This window comes from Pogoniulus pusillus, chromosome 22, assembly GCF_015220805.1.
Source record: "Pogoniulus pusillus isolate bPogPus1 chromosome 22, bPogPus1.pri, whole genome shotgun sequence".
NCBI lineage: Eukaryota > Metazoa > Chordata > Aves > Piciformes > Lybiidae > Pogoniulus > Pogoniulus pusillus.
In genome coordinates this window covers 1491484-1512535 of record NC_087285.1, presented here as the reverse complement: position 1 = coordinate 1512535, position 21052 = coordinate 1491484, and the positions used below count along the sequence as shown (strand labels likewise).

Genomic DNA, 21052 nt, shown 5'->3' with positions numbered 1-21052 from the left:
GCTTTTTTATTTTGCTGTCAGTTGTGCTGTGCTGCAGAAAGACACAGGGAAAGGCTAAAGGAGCTAGAACTGGAGTTACTGTCCTGATGGTACAGCCCAATGTAGTTCTCTTTCAGCTCAAACACAAATGGAAGACATAAAAGCATGAAAGGGTCTCAGGCATCTGTTACAATTCTCAAAGCACAGAATTGTTTCAGTTGGAAAAGCTTCCTGAGATCATCCAGTCCAAATCATCAACCCAACACCACCATGGCCACGGAGCAGTGTCCCAAAGGGCCATATCCCACATCTCCTGAACAGCTCCAGGCACTGTCACTCCACCAGCAACCTGCTCCACTGCCTGACCATTCTTTGAGTCAATAATTTACTCCTAATATCCAACCTAACCCTCCCCTGGCACAACTTCAGGACATTTCCTCTCCTTCTGTCTCTTGACACTAGAGAGAAGAGATCAACCCCATCTCACTGCCACCTCGTTCCAGGGAGCTGCAGAGAATCATTCAAGCCTGATGTATAATTCAGTAGTAAAATAAGAACAAGAAGAAGGAAGTTAACCTAAATCTTGAAAATATGCTCCATTTCTGGGATTTCAGTTACCTCTGGACACATGTGGCCAAGAGAGCCAATGGCATCCTGGCCTGCATCAGGAGCAGTGTGGCCAGTAGGTCAAGGGAGGTTATTCTGCCCCTGTACTCAGCACTGGTCAGACCACACCTCGAGTGCTGTGTCCAGTTCTGGGCTCCTCAATTCAAGAAGGATGTTGAGGTGCTGGAACATGTCCAGAGAAGGGCAACAAAGCTGGTGAGGGGCCTGGAGCACAAATCCTATGAGGAGAGGCTGAGGGAGCTGGGCCTGTTCAGCCTGGAGAAGAGGAGGCTCAGGGGTGATCTTATTACTGTCTACAACTACCTGAAGGGACATTGTAGCCAGGTGGGAGGTGGCCTCTTCTCCCAGGTAACCAGCAATAGAACAAGGGGACACAGTCTCAAGTTGTGTCAGGGTAGGTATAGGCTGGATATTAGGAAGAAGTTCTTCACAGAGAGAGTGATTGGCATTGGAATGGGCTGCCCAGGGAGGTGGTGGAGGCACCGTCCCCGGGGGTCTTCAAGAAAAGCCTGGATGAGGCACTTAGTGCCATGGTCTGGTTAACTGGATAGGGCTGAGTGCTAGGTTGGACTGGCTGAGCTTGGAGGTCTCTTCCAACCTGCTTGATTCTATGATTCTATACACCTTCTGATGCCTTCCACACACTAAAAGCTGTAATCTCCCCCTCAGAAACACACAAACTCCCAGGGAGACCCCAACCCTTAAGTTCCACTGAAATGGAGCAATCTCCTGTGCCCTGACTGGAACTGTTCCCAGTGCCTTTTCAATAGAATCACAGAATGGCTTAGATCAGGGGGGACTCAGAGATCTTCCACTCCAGTCCCCCCCTGCCATGACTTGGGATGCCTCCCAACTAGACTGGGTTGCCCAAGACCTCATCCAGCCTGGCCGTGAACACCTCCAGGGAGGAGGCATCCATGACCTCCCTGGGCAACCTATTCCAGAGTCTCAGCACACTCACGCTGAAGAACTCCTTCCTCATCTCCAGTCTAACTCTGCTCTGCCTCAGCTTCAAACCATTTCCCCTTGTCCTGTCTCTAGACACCCTTAGGAAAGGTCCCTCTGCAGCATTCCTGTAGGATTCCTTCAGAAGGCAGCTCTAAGGTCCCTCTGGAGTCTTCTCTTCTCCAGGCTGAACACTGCCAGCTCCCTCAACCTATCCTCACAGCAGAGGTGCTCCAGCCCTTGGATCATCCTTGTGGCCCTCATCTGGACTCAAACAGTTCTATGTCCTGATGCAGGACAGAATTGGATGCAGTACAGATGTAAAATGTAGTGGATTCTCCACTTGGTTCTCTGGAATCATCATCTCCAGATTAATAACAGCTGATATGTTTGAGCCTGCAGGGTGAGTGCAGCCCAGACAGCAACTCTGTACTGGGCTGCAGCAAGAGCAGAGTGGCCAGCAGGGCAAGGGAGGGGATTCTGCTCCTTGCCTCTGCTCTCCTCAGACCCCACCTGGAGTGCCAGGGGAGGTTCAGACTGGATGTGAGGAGTAAGTTGTTGGCAGAGAGAGTGATTGGCATTGGAATGGGCTGCCCAGGGAGGTGGTGGAGTGGCCATGGCTGGAGGGGTTGAAGCCAAGGCTGGCTGGGCACTGAGTGCCATGGTCTGGTTGATTGGCCAGGGCTGGGTGCTAGGTTGGGCTGGATGAGCTTGGAGCTCTCTTTCAACCTGGCTGATTCTATGATTTGCCCTCAAAACACATGGAACAGCTCTTATCACTGAGCATTGGTCTAGAAGGGACCTCAAGAGATCATCAAGCAGGACCCCCTAGGGCAGTTCACACAAGAATGCATCCAGGTGGGTTTTGAAAGTCTCCAGAGAAGGAGACTCCACAACCTCTCTGGGCAGCAAAACATCTCAGAAGTTCAAAAAGCTACAGAAATAAACTCACAGCACCTATTGAAAACTACAACCAGCCTTAGTGTGCATCTATGAAAACTGAATCATGGACAAGCGAGACAGCAACACCCCCACAGATCAGACCTGCAGTCATATTCCACCTTGCAGCCCTACTCTGCGGTGAAAGTGAGATACTTTCTGCTGCAAATTCATCCATCACACTGCTGAGAGGAAAGCAGCTTGGTGGGAGGCTCCCCAGAGGCTGACAAAGGCTGTGGCTTGTTTGGAGAGAGAGATGAGCACTACAACTTATGCTCCCTAAAGTAGTGCTGGGTATTGAATTCCTGCTCTTTCGCCTCAGACCCATCCCCGCCAGTGTAAACGAGCACCTCGAGTAAGCAAACTACTCACATGTGGGGGGAGGGAGGGAGGGAGGGAGGGAGGGAGGGAGGGAGGGAGGGAGGAAGGAAGGAAGGGAGGAAGGGAGGGAGGGAGGGAGGGAGGGAAGGAAGGAGGGAAGGAGGGAAGGAGGGAAGGAGGGAAGGAGGGAAGGAGGGAAGGAGGGAAGGAGGGAAGGAGGGAAGGAGGGAAGGAAGGAAGGAAGGAAGGAAGGAAGGAAGGAAGGAAGGAAGGAAGGAAGGAAGGGAGGAAGGAAGGGAGGAAGGAAGGGAGGAAGGAAGGGAGGAAGGAAGGGAGGAAGGAAGGGAGGAAGGGAGGGAGGAAGGGAGGGAGGAAGGAAGGGAGGAAGGAAGGGAGGAAGGAAGGGAGGAAGGAAGGGAGGAAGGAAGGGAGGAAGGAAGGGAGGAAGGAAGGGAGGAAGGAAGGGAGGAAGGAAGGAAGGGAGGGAGGGAGGGAGGGAGGGAGGGAGGGAGGGAGGGAGGGAGGGAGGGAGGGAGGGAGGGAAGGAGGGAAGGAGGGAAGGAGGGAAGGAAGGAAGGAAGGAAGGAAGGAAGGAAGGAAGGAAGGAAGGAAGGAAGGAAGGAAGGAAGGAAGGAAGGGAGGAAGGGAGGGAGGAAGGGAGGGAGGAAGGGAGGAAGGAAGGGAGGAAGGAAGGGAGGAAGGAAGGGAGGAAGGAAGGGAGGAAGGAAGGGAGGAAGGAAGGGAGGAAGGAAGGGAGGAAGGAAGGGAGGAAGGAAGGGAGGAAGAAGGAAGGGAGGAAGAAGGAAGGGAGGAAGAAGGAAGGGAGGAAGAAGGAAGGGAGGAAGGAAGAGAGGAAGGAAGGAAGGAAGGGAGGAAGGAAGGGAGGAAGGAAGGAAGGAAGGGAGGGAAGAAGGAAAGGAGGGAAGAAGGAAGGGAGGGAGGAAGAAGGAAGGGAGGAAGGAAGAGATGGAGGAAGGACGGGAGGAAGGGAGGAAGGGAGGAAGGAAGGGAGGAAGGAAGGGAGGAAGGAAGGGAGGAAGGAAGGGAGGAAGGAAGGGAGGAAGGAAGGGAGGAAGGGAGGAAGAAGGAAGGGAGGAAGGGAGGAAGAAGGAAGGGAGGAAGGGAGGAAGAAGGAAGGGAGGAAGAAGGAAGGGAGGAAGGAAGGAAGTCAGTTTACAGTCTCCGCAGAGTGTAAATCAGAACCACCCATGGATTAGAAACTTGCAGTCTGTTACCTTGCCTCTAGTTAGCTAACTGCAGGCAATGGCTCAGCTTCCAGCTTTAGTTCTCACATTTTCTTTATGGTGTTTCTCACTTATCTCTTCTCTACCTAAATATCTGGGTGTGGGGAATCATTTTTGTCATCTCATAACCAATTTCACCCACAAAGATCTTGGCTTTGAGGAGGATACACAAGGAGCAGGCGCCACAAAATGACACCAACCCTCCTGGCAATACCCTCAGTACCTTCCTCCACGGTGACACAAACCCAGTGTAAACACAAGGCCATGTGCCTGGGGGAGAGGCAAAGCGAAAAGAAGCAGTACTTACCACGAGGACAGCGCTCAAACGGTCACTTTGGACCTGCTGCACTTGGATGCAAGGTCCTGGCACTTGTAACCTTGAGCCACTGCGAACGTTCCCAGCATCACCATTTGGGACGTTGCTGTTAGGCCCGAGACCAAGAGATGCCCTGTACAAGTAGGTGTGAGTCAGTTTCCCCACACCAGTGACCTCCAGCATATCCGGCGGGAGGTGGGAGCTGGGAAGCATGTGCACACTATAGCAGTACTTTTTATACTCATCAGCCGGGCAACAGCAGGCACAAGCCTGGCAGCGGCAGAGCCGCACGACGGCGAAGAAGAGGAGGAACGCCACGAAGACGAAGGAGACGCAGGCGAGGGAGGCGATCAAGTAGATGTTGGTAGCGTTGAGCAGCGGTGGGGGCTGCCCGCTGTCGTCAAAGTCAGGCAGCACCTGGGGCAAGGTGTCGGCCAGCAGGATGCCCACCGTCACCGTAGAGGAGAGCGGCGGATCCCCGTGGTCCTGCACCACCACGACCACCTTGTGCTTGAGGAAGTCGGTGGAGCTCATGGAGCGGGTGGTGCGCAGCTCGCCGGTGTGCGGCGACAGGCGGAACAGGGTGGAGTCGGAGGAGTAGGTAAGGTGATAGGAAAGCCAAGCGTTCTCTGCATTGTCCTCATCATCTGCCACCACTTTGGTCACCAGGTAGTCCTCATCAGCCAGGCGGGGCACAACCTCGACAGCTACTGAGCCGTTCTGGCTGGTGGGGTACAGGATGGCTGGAGCGTTGTCGTTCTGGTCTGAGATGTAAACATTCACAGTTATGGCAGCACTCAAAGCTGGTAACCCACTGTCCTTGGCTTCCACTTGGAAAGAGAAGCTCTTCAGCTGCTCGAAGTCAAAGGCACGTTTTGCATAGATGCTTCCGTTGGCCGTGCTCACAGACAGAAGGCTGGCCAAGGGACTGCCTGCAACTGTGGAGTTCCTGAGCGTGTAGGAGACCCGTCCGTTCTCCCCGGTATCAGGATCAGATGCTGAGACCTGGTAAAGAAAAGCACCGAGTGGATTGTTCTCCTCCACAAACACATCAAAGTTGTCAGCACTGAAGACAGGAGGATTGTCGTTGACGTCAGAAATCTGCACCCAAAGTGTCTTCTGAGTGCTGATGGGTGGAGAACCCAAGTCTGTGGCAGTAATGGTGATGTTGTACTCGCTGAACAGCTCTCGGTCCAGAAGCCCACTGGTGACCAGGCTGTAGTAGTTTTCAAGGGAAGGCTTTAGCTGGAAGGGAAGGTTGTCAGGGATTTTGCAGGTGATTTTCCCATTCTCCCCAGGGTCCTTATCCAAAATGCTTAGCAGAGCTATCACTGTGCCAGGAACAGCATCCTCAGGAATGGGACTGGAAAGGGTCGTAACTGTTATCTCTGGGCCGTGGTTGTTCACATCAGTGATCTCCACCAGTAGCTTGGCTGTGCTGGACATGCCAAACGCTCCATTATCCTTTGCTTCGATGAGCAGCTCGAGGAGAGGTCTCTGAACAGCTAAAACGCCATTGACTGTCACCTCCCCGGTGTGCGGGTGAATGGAGAACATTCGCTGCAGATCAGCAGAAGTAGTATTGCTAAACGAGTACCTGATCTCTCCGTTTGGACCCTCATCCAAGTCCGTGGCGTGCACTTGCGCTACCAAAGTGCCGCTGGGGGAGTTTTCCAAGACACTCGCCCTGTAGACCGAGTGCTCGAATTCTGGGGCATTGTCATTGGTATCCAGCACGGTCACAATGACCGAGGCGTTACCGGACTTCGGGGGATCCCCACCGTCTTTGGCTGTAAGGACAAGCCTGTGGGTGGCTTGCTGCTCCCTGTCTAAGGCTTTTTTCAGCACCAATTCAGGATATTTACTCCCATCCCCACGTGTCTGCATTTCCAAAAGGAAATGTCCATCGGAGCTCAGAGTGTAATTCCGGACGCTGTTGGTACCTTCATCAAGATCCTGGGCACTGGGGAGCGTAAACCGTGCCCCGGGTGACAGGAACTCAGGCATACTTATATGATACTCACTCAAGGGAAAGATGGGGGAGTTGTCATTTACGTCCAAGACTTTAAATTCCATCCTGTAAAGCTCCAGAGGGTTTTCTAACACGAGTTCATAATTCAGAAGACAGGCAGACTTCAACTCGCAAAGCTGCTCTCTGTCTATGGGCTCGTTAACCGACAAAGCCCCCGTGCTGGCATTGACAGTAAAATACTGCTTACTTGAACCGGTGAGCATGCGAAATTTCCGAGCTGCGAGCGTAGCTGCCTCTATCCCTAAATCCTTCGCTATGTTCCCTACTGGCGCTCCGCGCTCCGTCTCCTCGGCGATGGAATACACCACTTGCCCGTCCACGGTGCAGCAAATAAGGCAGAAGACCATCCAGGAGACCCGCATTCTTCCTCCCCTGGCTCAGCTCCCCGCAGACCGGCTCAGCAGGACCATAATCCAGAACTCCAGCGGTTCCCCTCAAACAAGTTCCCAGCGCGGGGGGAACAGGCAACCGCGGGGCGCAGCGGGGCGGCGAGGCGAGAAGTTTGAGGGTGCGGGCGCGGGCGGCGCCGGGGCTCCGCGGCGGCTCCCCCGCCGCCGCCGCTCGCTCTGACCGGCGCCGGGGCTCTGAGGAGAGCGGGGCCGCCGCTCCGGTCACACCGAGCGGCGGCCGCGCCCCCTGCAGGCGGCGGCGGCAACTGCGCTGCCGGAGGAGGGGGATGAGCTCCCCTCACTGCTGCCGACTCGCAGGACGGTAACTGCTCTCCTCCCTCACTCCCCTTTCTGGGTCTTTTTTCCCCCTGCCTTGACGCAGATCGGCGACGGGGGGCTCCGAGCCCCCCAGTCCGCGGCACGGCTGCGTTTCGTGAAGGGGGGATGAGAAGCAGCATCCCCCCCGCCGCGTCCTCCTTCCCTCCGCTCCTTGCGGGAGAGGCAGCGAGAGGATGCGCTGCCGCCGCTGCCAGGGTTCGGCGGTGGAGGGGAAACGCGGATGAGAAGTGACAGGCGTCGGCTAAACATGGGTCAGCACAGTCCAGGCACGCTCCGGCTGAGCACAACATCTCCCAGAGGGGTTTTAAGAGCACAATTAGAGCAGGCAGTCGACTCTATCCCTCTTCAACGTATTTTAAAAAAACAATAATAATAATAAAGGGGACCGAGAGGAATAATGAGGAGGGGAAGGAAAAAGGGAGAAGGGGGAAGTAAAAAGGAAATAGAAAGAAGGGGGGAAAGGAAAGGAAATGAAAGGAGAAAAGAAAAGAGAGGAAAAGTAGGGAAAGAGTGAAAAAAATATTAAGAGGTAAAAAACGGAGGCGAGCGGGAGGAGGCAAAGCCTCTTTTCTGTTTCTCCTTCTGACCAAGGTAAATCAGTACAGATTATCGGAGACAAGAAGGGTCTCTCCTCTGACAACCCCCAGTCGTGTTCCCCGCAGCCACAGACGATCTCCCATTCAGCCCATTCAAGCAGGATGGGGATGGTTCGAGGGTGGCGGGGGCAAGCAGGAGGCTTCAGCTGCCGAACTACAGGCAGAGAAATAAAATTCGGCGCCAGAGAAGGTTTTGTGTTTAGGACGTGCCCAGGAACCAGGAGACGAGCTCGCAGAGGTCTCCACTCCCAGACTTCCTGCACAGTTAGCAATCGTCCCCGAAGGAGGTGGGAGAGGGTAGAAAGCTTTTCAGTATCTCCTCGATTGACCTTCGGCAGTAATTTACACAGAAGAACCTCCAACCCTGGCAGCCCCTTCAGGCTTCTCCATTTACAGCTTTCTTCTATGAGGATTTATTGTCATGAGATACTTGATCGATTAAAAGCAAGAGGCTATAAACGTATGGGAAACGCCAGTTCTTAACCCTTCCTGTGTTCGTTGTGGGGTTTATGCACCTGAGAATTTCCGAGCAAGTGAAAAAGAATGCTTCAATTGCACACAGTATCAGGAGTTTTCAAGAAATAAGGAAAAGAAAACAAGGAAAATAAAAAATGAGGGGGGGGGGGGAGGAAAAGAAAAAAGGAATGAAAAACAAAGGAAGAGAAAAAAAAGGAAAAGAAATTAAGAAAAGGGGGGGGGAAGAACACAAAGGAAAAGAAAAAGATAAAGAAGAAAAAAGGAAAAGAAGAAAAAAGGAAAAGAAGAAAAAAGGAAAAGAAGAAAAAAGGAAAAGAAGAAAAAAGGAAAAGAAGAAAAAAGGAAAAGAAGAAAAAAGGAAAAGAAGAAAAAAGGAAAAGAAGAAAAAAGGAAAAGAAGAAAACAGGAAAAGAAGAAAACAGGAAAAGAAGAAAACAGGAAAAGAAGAAAAAAGGAAAAGAAGAAAAAAGGAAAAGAAGAAAAAAGGAAAAGAAGAAAAAAGGAAAAGAAGAAAAAAGGAAAAGAAGAAAAAAGGAAAAGAAGAAAAAGGGAAAAGAAGAAAAAAGGAAAAGAAGAAAAAGGGAAAAGAAGAAAAAAGGAAAAGAAGAAAAAAGGAAAAGAAGAAAAAAGGAAAAGAAGAAAAAAAGGAAAAGACGAAAAAATGAAAAGACGAAAAAGGAAAAAAGGAAATGGAAATAAAGGAAAAGGAAAAAGAGGAAAGGAAATAAAGGAAAGGGAAATAAAGGAAAGGGAAAAAGAGGAAAGGAAATAAAGGAAATGACAAAAAGGGAAAAGACAAGAGGAAAGGGGGGAAAAAGGAAAAGGAAAAAAGGAAAATGAAAAGGGAAATTAAAAAATAAAGGAGCACAGAAAAAAAAAGTCTATTCAAATGGAAAGGGAAAAATAAAACTGATACATCTGTTTGCTTCCTCAGACTCAGCAAAACCTGCCTCGCTTTGGGTCAGTCCCAGCACAACTATCTGCAGATACTACGATTTGGTTTTTAAACTCCAGTTGCTCACTGCGGTACCTGGATGCGTTTTACTTCTACTGCATAAGTCAGAGCTGGGGGAGTGGGTACTGGGTCTGAGTTCAGGAGCTGGGGAGCTCGTTTGTAACCACCCTAATTCACACAGTAGGTAAATTCGTTCCGTGGAGCGTTAGGCACAGCGTGAGGATTCACAGTATGCTGTTTGCCCTGTTTGGAGTCGGTTTTTTTTTTCCTTGATCCTTAACTGTAGAAAACCACAGTTCCAAACTCCTCACCAAAAAAAATGTGACCCAGATCCCCCCCCGCCCCAAATTCACCCTAGATTCCTCTTCTGGCAAGCTACGTCACCTACAATACGTGAAAGGTGCTCTGCAGTAACGCGGTATCATTACAAATACCCTGACCCTACACAGTTAACACCCATTGAAGCCACAGCAAAGACTGCTAAACTTCTGTTAACACTGCAGAGAAGACCAATACCAAATCCACCCCTCTGGAAAGGGCAGCAGATGTTGCTGTCCCAGCCCCACACACACATGTTAAACACTCAGACTCTACTTACAACAAAGAAACGCAAAGAATTCGGGGTCCGAGGCGCTCAGGAAAACCCACTCAAAGGCAGATTTCTTTTAAATCTTAGTATTGGATTAACATTGGTTACCGGTGCCTGAAACACCACCAGCGCAGAAATGGATTAACAAAGAATAACCAAAATCAGTCAAAAAAATTGCAAGTTTGCCTCTTTCCAGGATACACTCACATTTTGAAAAGGATCTGTCAGCCTACTGCCAGATTTTATCTTTAATTAATTCATTTGCTACTCATTTACCATCGAAACAACCTCTTCAGCTTTCTGCTACAGCTCTTAAATTGCATAGCTTTGTCTAATGCTTGTTCGTAGTGGTCTAAAGGAACTTGTCTTTGATTCTCTTTCTCCTTAACAATATTTTAAGCCTTACAAGCCTTCTCTGTTTGGCATCCCTTATCCTAACGTCATTTCCCACACTGCCTGTGGACAGTGTGTTCCAAACAGTCAGATACTGGAACACGTTTATTGCCAGCACCATCTCCACACGCAGCTCCCACCACAGCATCTTCCTAGTCCATCCTGGACTGGATACACATTGCTCAGGTAGACAGCTCTGGGTCACGGCCAAAATCCAGTGCTTGGCAATATTACGTATCCAGGGTCAGTATCCACCACATGGGCGTCCCTGCCACGAAGGGAGTAACACTGTGAAGGCAGAATTCAGCCGTGGCTGGTGTGTGGTCTCCATTCTCGAAGACTTCCTCTCCTCTCTCATTTACCCTAATTACGTTATCTGCACATCTATTAGAGGTATTCAACACCTCTAATGTAGACACTTCCCTTGGTTATCAGAGCAGATAACGCAATGTTAACTCACTCTTAGACATCATTTTATCCGAGTCGATGATGAATTCAACTTTTATGAGCTCCCGAGAGCAGGATGTCTGACGTCACACCTACTCACAGCCCTTCTCATCATCTCCTACTTCCCGACGTGCTCATGAAGTGCTTTCTCCACGTCCCTCCGCCCGACAGGCACCACCTCAGAGCCCCAGGTATCCCTTAGGTATTCTTTCCCCCACCCCATCTTCCATTTGCAGCCAGTAATCTCTTCTTCTGGCAAGCAGACGTCATTACTCCAGCCGCGCACGTCATGTTCAGAACAATGTTGCTGGCCAGAAGAAACTGCCTTAGAATCATAGAATAGTTTCATTTGGAAAGGACCTTAAAGAGCATCTAGTTCCACCACCCCCCCCACGGGCAGGGACACCTCTCACTACACCAGGTTGTTCAAAGCCTCATCTAGCCTGGTCTTAAAACTCCCAGCAATGAGGTGTCCCAACTTCTCTGGGCAACCCGTTCCAGTGTCTCCCCACCCTCACCGTAAAGGACTTTCTCCTAACGTCCAATCTAAATCTACCGTGTTCTGCTTCGAAACTATCCTCCCCTGTCCCGTCGCCACAGGTCCTTTTAAGTAGCGAAAAGTGAAAGGTAAATGATAATAAACCCTAGTTACCTCGGGGCTGCAGGGCACACGGCTGCACCACGCGAACAGCCGCTCGTGTTTGTGTGTCATCGGCTACGTCAGAGACAGATTTAAGGCGCCGTTTCTTCGGACAATACACGAAAAGCCGCCTACGGGTGCCTTTAGAAGAGCTTTACAGGACGCGTCCTGTTCGGTACTGAGGATTGGGAAAATCCCAGGGACGCTCACCAGAAACCAAGGGACTTCCACTAGAACCCAGCGGGATTCGTTCGGGGAAGTAGTGGGAACGCGGAGTCCTGCGGTTTCACCTCCAAGAGGAGCCGATGGGCTCTCCGTGTCGGCAGCTGTCCCCGGACCGCCTGGCAGCCCCAGTCCTCATCTGTTCCCACGGAAATGAGCACACAAAAAGCTCGTACACTGACGAGAGCCTGACAATTAAAAGCATCTACCTACGAGCTGGAGAAGACGCCCCCTCCTCCTCGAACCGAGCAAAAATCGCCAGCGCGGGGCCGCCGCCGGCGGTGCAGAGACTCCGTTATCGCCCCTCGCCTGTGGGCTGCTCCGGGCAGAGATGAGAGCAACGGCAGTCGTACCGACACTTGCCACTCCTCTCGCTGGGCACCCGGCGTGGCAGGCAGCCCGAGCTGCCCCTCCTGGGTCCTATCGTCCCGTGCCCCCTACACACACACCCACACACCTCCCCCGGCAGAAGGAACGGACGAAGCAGCTCTGCTCCTGGCACAGCTCCGGGATGATTCGTAACTGTTCTCAGAGGTCCGACACCACCACCCCCCCGTCCGTAGAGGCAGCCCGTGCCTCCGGCAACGCAGGCAGCAGTGCCAGGATGCCCTCCAGCAAGCCATGGAAGCTCGCAGATGCAGTGTGGGGACAGAGGGAGCCGAGACGACTAAAAGGAGCTCGGGGGAACGTTCTCATACGCAGAGGATTTCTAGATTTCGGCAAACCTCATGGAAGTTCTCATTCTCCACATCAAGCGGCAGACGTCCGGAGCCACGACGTGCTATTCAGTACATCGCAGGCAAGAACTCAGTTCTTGAACGCGAGTGCAAACCCGATTCTGTTTGACCCAAGTCAGAGACCACAGGACTCGGAAGAAGCTGCTGAGGGGGACATCAGCAACAGCGGATTGATAGAGATGAGATCCGCTCTTCTCGCAGAGCAGCTCCTGCCATCTCTCACAACTCCCCTGGCAGCCTTGCCGGGCATTTCCCTGCCTGTAAAATCTCCGGTTGTACGGCTGCAAAACAGCCTCCCACCAGCACGGTGGCACAGGCGCTGCAGCCTCTGCTCCGCCGCTCCCCGCGCTCCTCCCCCCGCCAATGAACCACCGCACGGCGCGCCCAGCCGCCAGCCTGGATTCGGCCACCTCCATTCACACGGCGCCTGGTGACGTCGCTGCTTGTCAGCATCATTCTCCAGGACAACGTGCAGGAGGAATGAGAGATTGGTCTGGCGGCAGCTGACAGCCCTGCGCAAACACGTTCTCTTTTATTCAAAATGCTAACGGCATATTCTAGAGCCTTCCACTTCTCCTGCCCAGACTATGCCACGAAGTTAAAGCATCCACGAGCTCTGTTTCTAAAGCCAGGATTGCTTCATATCCATAAAGAAATACGGATCAACATCTCCTGACAGTGACAACCAACAATAAATCTCGTTCAGACCTTCAGTTAATTGCTGCAGTCACAGAAACGAAGAAAAATGGTACGGAAGGCAAAGCTTCCCCTGCCCAAACGACCAGCATGCCGAGACCCTTAATCACAGCCCAAGGACACGAATTGTTTCCCAGCCCTGTGTGCAAGTGCTGTTTTTCCATCTTCTTCAACAGAATTAGCTAAACCTTGATAGAAACATAACCAGAGGATTTTCCTCTAGGAGGTCGCCGTTTGCTGTTCCTGCCTCTACCATGCCCGTGTGAATCAGGGAAAGAAAGCGCTCTACAGCTCTGGGATTAGCCCTGCTACTCGCCAGTGAAGGTAGTCCACACATATTTAAGAATGCACTGACCCTAAGCCCATAATTGAGCACGAACATAATCAAAGAAGATGCCAGCAGATAACAGAAAGAACTGGAAACCCAATCCCTTACTAAATCACTTGAAATAGAAATAGGAAATAAAAAAAAATGAGTGTGACAGGTCCAAATGGATCAGTGGGAGATGACTCACTCCTACGATTTTTTTAATTGGACATGTTTTTACCTTTTTTTTACCGGTTTCCAACACCCTTATAAGCATCTTTCTTGTCAATTAACAACGAACGACCTGAGATTTTACTTTTTTAGTCCATTTCTTTCCTCTAAGACCTATCTAAAGTGAAAAAGAATGACACCAAAGTGCTACTGGTTCTTAATACGGCGGCAGCCCTACATATTTCGATTTTAAGCTATGAAGAAATTGAAACGGATCTACAGCTTTTCTTCTCCTTGTAGAAGATGGATCCAGTTTCAAACATCGAGAAAGGATCATAAACACTACCTCAAACTCCCATTTCAAACCGAGATATAGAGCTTCGATACTCGTCTCAATGAGAATGGAGGTGACTCAAGTGTTATCAGTGCGCGGCCAGAATCATCTGCTTCGATAGTGGTGTTTAAACAACTCGGTAATTAATCAATCGCTCTGCACGCAGGGAAATCACTGTGGGAAGGAACACGGGAAAGGTTTTTGTAGCAGAACAATCTGGTTTTCTGCTTCTTCTGCTTTCCTGGCAGTTGAATCAGAAGTTTTCCACCTACCACCTCTGGAGTATTCAATACTGCAGGCAGAACTTCTCCCTTTCTACTTTCCCCTCGCTCTCCCTTTCTCGATTCCCACGCTAGTTTCCACAGCGCATTTTCACCGGGGGTAGGCGGAGAAGGCTTATGAAGACACCGGGATCAAGTCGTGGGAAGAAGCACAAGCGGATAGGGAGCACCCCGTCCCTCAAACACTCTATCCTGAAGCATCCCGTATCACGCTCCACTTTCCCCCACGTTTTCCCCGAACTTCCAGAGGTGAAACGGTTCGCGCGACCTCATTAAAGTTTCTTGTCCTCACCGCAGAGTTTTCCCTGCATCTATTTCAGCTCCATGAACTCGGCGAAATCCAAATCCAGTAAGTTTCTAAATTCATAACATTTTCAACGAACATAGGCACACGACTTTCATCAACCCAACCGTACTCTTGGTTCTAGAGACATTCAGTACCCTAATCATAGTCACCCTGAAGGAATTGCCAAGCACCTGCCGGATGTTTTCACACCTTGAAAAGTAGAACAAAAGGGAAATTGAAGATCCGCTAACATCCACTAGTGCTGTCAGATGCCTACCAGGGAGAGGGGAGAAAATTATAATGCCGAGAATATGCTTAACAAAAACGTTCTACGAATGCAGAAATAAAACCAAATGAACATCAAAATATCGAACAGACTAGACGAAAAATTGACATTAATCATCAATGAAATCTCGAGAGGTGAGCACGATTGTCTGACGCAGATCACTACGGCCACACAAGGCTGTAACAACTCAGATAACATTATTCCTCCGGAAAAGATGCTATGGTAGCTAGATAATCGATGAAAACTACTAAACAGACAAAAACAGGCAAGGGGCGAAGGAAAAAAAATCACACGTTACCGAATACACTTACCAAGCCTGAAGTGAGTGGGGAAGGAGACGGCCCATTCCCGGTAGAACCGTTTTCCGCCGCGGGACCGGACGGTGGCGGCGGCAAGTTGGGGCTGAAAACTATCAGGTCGCTCTTGCCCGCCCCATCCGCCACGCACAGGCTCCGGCTCTGGCGCTGCGAGTACGACCAGCTGCCCACTTCGCTGGCGCACACCAGCGTCGCCGCGGCGGGCCCCGACAGCACGGCCGCCCGCGGAGCACAGCGCGACGCCCCGTACAGCACCAGCGCCAGCACGAACACGCTCGACACCGCGCAGATGGACACCACCAGCCACACGTTGGTCGACGCCGAAGCCATGCCCACCGCTGCGCCGCTCTCCGACGGCAACAGCACACCCGGCAGCGACGATGAGCCCGCCACTGCCAGCGCCTTCTCGCCGCCCTCCACCAGAGACACGCTCAGCGTGGCCGTGGCCGAGCGCGGCGGCTCGCCGTGGTCCCGCACCACGATCACCAGCCGCTGACGCGGGCCATCCGCCTCCTCCAGCGCCCGCGCCGTGCTCACCTCGCCGCTGTACACACCCACGCGGAACGGGCCCTTCCCCCGCGGCTCCAACACCTCGTAGCGCAGCCACGCGTTGTAGCCCGAGTCCGCGTCCACCGCACGGATCTTCGCCACCACCTGACCTGCCCCAGCGCCCCACGCCGCCCACGCCCACAGCGTCTCCGAGTTCGGCCCCGGCACCTCCTCTACTGGCGACCCGAGAAACGGATCCAGACCCGGAGCACCGCCCGCGGCCGGCAGCAGCACCGGAGCGTTGTCGTTCTCGTCCACCACGAACAGCTGCACCGTCGCGTTGCCCACCAGCGCAGGCTCCCCCGCGTCCACCGCGCGCACCTCGAACTGCAGCACCTGCAGCTCCTCGTAGTCCAGCGCCTGCACCGCCCACACGCGCCCGCTCTCCCCATCCACCGACACGTAGCTCGACGCCGGGCGCCACCCCACCGCCGCCACCGACGCACCTCCAGCGCCGCCCTCCCACAGCGAGTACCTCACGCGACCGTTCTCCGCCTCGTCCGGGTCCCGCGCCCACACCCGCGCCACCTCCGCGCCCGCCGCGTTGTTCTCCCGCACCAGCACCGTGTACACGGCCTGCGAGAACGCCGGCGCGTTGTCGTTCACGTCACACACCGGCACACGCACAACGCGCCTCGCACGCAGCGGCGGCTTCCCGCCGTCCTCCGCACGCACCTCCACCTCGTACTCCCGCACCCGCTCCCGGTCCAGCGCCTCCCGCAGCACCAGCGAGAACGAGCCCGGGAACCTCGACTCCAGAACGAACGGCGACGGCGGCCACACCGAGCACTGCACTCGCCCGTTCGCCCCCGAGTCGCGGTCCGACACGCTCAGCAGCGCCACCACCGTCCCCACCGACGCGTCCTCCGACACCGGCACCGACAGCGACGTCACCCACACCTCGGGCGCGTTGTCGTTCACGTCCAACACCTCCAACAACACCTTGCAATGTCCCGAGAGCGGAGGAGTCCCCTTATCTCTCGCTTCTATTGTTATCTCGTAATTATCCATTTCTTCGTAGTCTAATTTCCCCCTCAGTCTTATTTCCCCTTTGTTTTCGTCGATGCTGAACATTTCTTTAACTTGAGTACCAACACGCCTGCTAAACAAATACAAAACGTCACTATTGCTCCCTTCGTCCAAATCCGTAGCACTCAGAGTTATTATTGGTGTTCCAACTTCGGAGTCCTCTAACACTTTAATTCTATACACCGACTGGTTGAACTGGGGCGCGTTGTCATTGGCGTCCAGCACCGAGATCACCAGCTCCATAGTGCCGGTCAGAGATGGCCTGCCCCCGTCCGTCGCCGTCAACACCAGCCGGTGCACAGGCACCGTCTCCCTGTCCAGAGGTTTTGTTAGAACAAGAGCCATGGAATCGCTCTGGTCATCAGTCCTCTGGTGATCCAGTCGGAAATGCTCGCTGGGGCTGAGCGTGTAGGAGAGCTGCGCGTTCGCTCCGATATCTGCATCCGAGGCGCCCTCCAGCGGGAAACGGGAGCCCGGCAGAGACAGTTCCGCGATGTTAAAGGCTTCTTCGCTCACGGGGAAGAGCGGGGCGTTGTCGTTAATGTCGGTCACCTCCAGCTCCACGTGGAAGACGCGCAGCGGCCGCTCCTGCAGCAGCTCCAGGCGCAGCGAGCAGGGAGCGCTCTTCCCGCACAGCTCCTCCCGGTCCACACGCGAGCTCACCACCAGCGCCCCGCTCGCCCCGCTCACCTCCACGCCCGCCCGCCGGCCCTGCCACACCACACGCAGCCGCCGCGCCTCCGCATCGCCCACACCCAGCTCCTGCGCCAGCCGCCCCACCACCGTCCCGACCTTGGCTTCCTCCGGCACCGAGTACCGCACCTGCCCCGCCACCAGCGACCAGGTCCGCATCAGCACCAGCAGGCTCACTGCGGCCCTCCTACCCGCTCCCATCGCCATGGCCGCCGGGCCCCTCACGGGCCACGCCGTTGCTTGAATGCCTGCCTTAACGGCCTCCGATCAGAGCCGGGGGCCCTCTCCGCTCACCGCTGCCCCTCCCGGCCCTGCTCGCCGCATCCTGCATCCTCCAGCCTCTTCTCTTGCGCCGCTCGGTGACGCCGCCGTTGACCGCGGCTCGGGGAGGAGCTGCCGCATCCCCCCGCGGCGAGTTCACGTCGTCTTCGCGGACAACAGCGGCACCTGGTGTGCGGCCGCCGCTCCGCGTCGCGGCGTTCGCCGTTAAAGGAAGAGCTGTCGCTAAGCTCCGTTGACCAACAACCTCCTCAATTTCCCTTCGCAGCATTTCCCTTCCTCAAAACCAGCAACAGCTGCTGTTTCTCCTTCTCTTCCCTCTTTTATCTTGTCTTCGTTTCTATATGCTTCACAGCAAAAAGCCAATTCAACTCCTGATCTCTTGGGTTTGTCTTGCCTACACGTTGCTGAGGCTGTATCACTCAGTTTGATCGCTCTTTTCTTTTTTCAAGAGGAGAACTTCAGTTTCCTCTACAGAAAGTGGCTGTACTTCTGGTCTCCCATGTATGGAAGATACCCAGGCCTCCAGAAGACATGGATTCACACAGCATTAATTTGTGCCTCTTGCAGCAACACTAAAACCAAGCAGAAAGGGATTGTTTTCCCATGGATTCATGGCAATGGTGTGGCTGAGCAACGCTATGCACTCACTTTTCTTACAGGATATAAAAGGCAGACATGGCAGTCAATGTCTGCATCTGTAACAGATCAGGTTTGCCTTTTGATGTGTAGATCCAACCTAAGAAACCAGCAAGGAATACAAATTCCAAAGACTTTCCAACTCCACCAGTGACTCTGTGTCAGACTAAACACAACCCACAAATCTTCTTGAAAGTGAACCTGAGCTCTCTGCTCGTGTTTATGTGCCTGAGTAAAGCCTTTCCTGTCACTTTGGTGCCCCTCATGCAACTGCACAACGAATGACAAATTTTTTCTTACATTTTTAGGCAGATTGTCACTCACCATGGACACATTACTGATGAAGACTAGGGGCTGCAGGATGTAAAACATCATCCATCCATAAAATAACTGAGGACAACTCATAGCCCATTTTGCCTTACATGTTCCCCAGGATCCTCCACTGGTATAAACACACCAGGGGCTCTTCTCCACACAGCTACATCTGCTTGCTGCTGTCCCACCACTCAGGCCAGGCAGCAAAACAGAACAGATGATTTCATACAACAGTGAGTTGCTGGTTGTACCATAGGAGCATCAATGATGCAACAGGAGGTTAAAACAACATTAAGATATCAAATGCTAAAAAAAAACAAAACAAACAGGTAGGTCTGTTGATAGATCATTTAAAATTACATTTTCCATCATTGAAACAGAGATCTTGATTTATTTCTAGGTCTTCATTGTCAGGGGGTTATTCAAGAACCACTGTTCAAGATTCCAGGGAAGCAGGGTTGGAAAAGCAAGCAAGTTTTCTTCAGCTTCCCAGACGCCTGCTGTATCACCAGCGTTTCTCTACCCACTACCATGAAAGCAGAAACAGAAATTAAGCTCTTGAGTTAAACCTCATCTCAAGAGGCTAAAAGAGAGTGAGCCACCATGATAGCAAGGGGCCATCTGAAATCCAGCAGTTAACAGTATCTGCCAGTATGGCTCTCACCCACAGTTGCTGACATATCTGCTGAGAAAGGCAAGCTAAGCCATGGGGCTTTTTTATTTGGGGCGGGGGGGAGGCAATTAGGAGCGTCAGGTGTTGTCCCAGTACATACTCACATCATTATCACAAAGCACACAATGAGTCATAAAGTAACAATTTATTTTTAGAACTATTCTCAGGAAGGAAAAAACAAAGCAAAGTAAATGCAAAGGCTACCACTGCAGGGCACTTGGATCTAGCAGTCAAGAATTATAGCTGAGGAGCTTCTACAAACATGTTAAGTCATCAGAATCAAGTCTTTTAGCAACACAACCTGCCTAACATAGCTCTACAGATGCACGGGTTTCACACTTACCTTGGTTTATGCTTAAGCCATCAAGTATCATAGAATCAAGCAGGTTGGAAGAGACCTCCAAGCTCATCCAGCCCAACCTAGCACCCAGCCCTATCCAATTAACTAGACCATGGCACTAAGTGTCCCATCCAAGCTTTTCTTGAACACCTCCAGGGACGGAGACTCCACCACCTCCCTGGGCAGCCCATTCCAATGCCAATCACTCTCTCTGCCAACAACTTCCTCCTAACATCCAGCCTGTACCTCCCCTGACACAACTTGAGGCTGTGTCCCCTTGTTCTGCTGCTGATTGCCTGGCAGAAGAGCCCAACCCCCACGTGGATACAGCCTCCCTTCAGGTTGTTGTAGACAGCAAAGTATTTTGCGTTGGGAAGTATATCTATGTCATACTTGAAAAGGGGCAACGTGAAACACTTCTACAACCATTTCCATGTTCTGTAGTATCCCATTCTATAGTATCCCAGAATCTAGTATCTACCATGCTAGGTGAACAGAGAAGAACTCAGAGAACCAACTGCAGGCACCTTCCCATGACCTCTGTTTCAGAGGAAAACCAAAAAGCAGGACAGAATTCTGACTAAGACCAGAAACAAGGAGTTCACAGCAGCCAAAGGCAAAAAGTTCATTACAGCTCTCTTGTAACATACACAGATGAAAGCACTTCCTACAGACTTAAGGAAGGCTGAAAGGGGCTATTTGAGCTGTGATTGACTACACGGGTGGCAGAAAAAGCAAAGCTGGTCACTGAAGCAAGACAATAAGGTTAATGCTGAGATCAGAGAAAGGGTTTTTATGGAAAATTAATAGCTCACCAAGAACCACAACAAGTCATCGAAAGAGATCATAGAATCATAGAATCAGACAGGTTGGAAGAGACCTCCAAGATCATCCAGTCCAACCTAGCACCCAGCCCTATCCAGTCAACCAGACCATGGCACTAAGTGCCTTTTCCAGTCTTTTCTTGAAGACCCCCAGGGACGGTGCCTCCACCACCTCCCTGGGCAGCCCATTCCAATGCCAATCACTCTCTCTGTGAAGAACTTCTTGCTAATATCCAGCCTATACCTACCCTGGCACAACTTGAGACTGTGTCCCCTTGTTCTATTGCTGGTTGCCTGGGAGAAGAGGCCAACCCCCACCTGGCTACAATGCCCCTTCAGGTAATTGTAGACAGTAATAAGATCACCTCTGAGCCTCCTCTTCTGCAGGCTAAACAGGCCCAGCTCCCTCAACCTCTCCTCATAGGATTTGTGCTCCAGGCCCCTCACCAGCTTTGTTGCCCTTCTCTGGACATGTTCCAGCACCTCAACATCTTTCTTGAATTGAGGGGCCCAGAACTGGACACAGTACTCAAGGTGTGGCCTGACCAGTGCTGAGTACAGGGGAAGAATAACCTCCCTTGTCCTGCTGCCCACACTGTTCCTGATGCAGGCCAGGATGCCATTGGCTCTCTTGGCCACCTGGGCACACTGCTGGCTCATCTTCAGCTTACTATCTATCAGTTCCCCCATAGATGCAAGGAAGATTACAGGAGAGATTACTCCACAGAGCAGAGTTAAAATATAGGTCTAGTGAGATCTGCAAAGACATTTAACCAACCTGAAGACCCAGGTGGAAGAATGGTAAAAGATTTTCCATGCAAAACACTACTAAGGTTTTTCAGGCAA

The 21052-nt window shown here is 52.1% G+C and overlaps 1 protein-coding gene across 8 annotated transcripts in view; it reads right to left on the bottom strand.

Moving 5' to 3' along the window:
* The window catches only part of LOC135185074 (protocadherin alpha-C2-like), a 176689-nt gene that overhangs the window by 113806 nt on the left and 41831 nt on the right, over positions 1 to 21052 (bottom strand). Inside the window, exon 1 of one of the 8 annotated variants that reach the window (XM_064161393.1) lies at positions 14860 to 18676. The exons of 6 other annotated variants lie outside the window; for them this stretch is intronic. In XM_064161393.1, the coding sequence (XP_064017463.1) occupies positions 14860 to 17343 (2484 nt within the window). In that variant the 5' untranslated portion in view covers positions 17344 to 18676. Of the gene's footprint in view, positions 1 to 4362; positions 6824 to 14859; positions 18677 to 21052 lie in introns of those variants that run through there. One more of the 8 variants, XM_064161398.1, reaches the window with a different exon arrangement.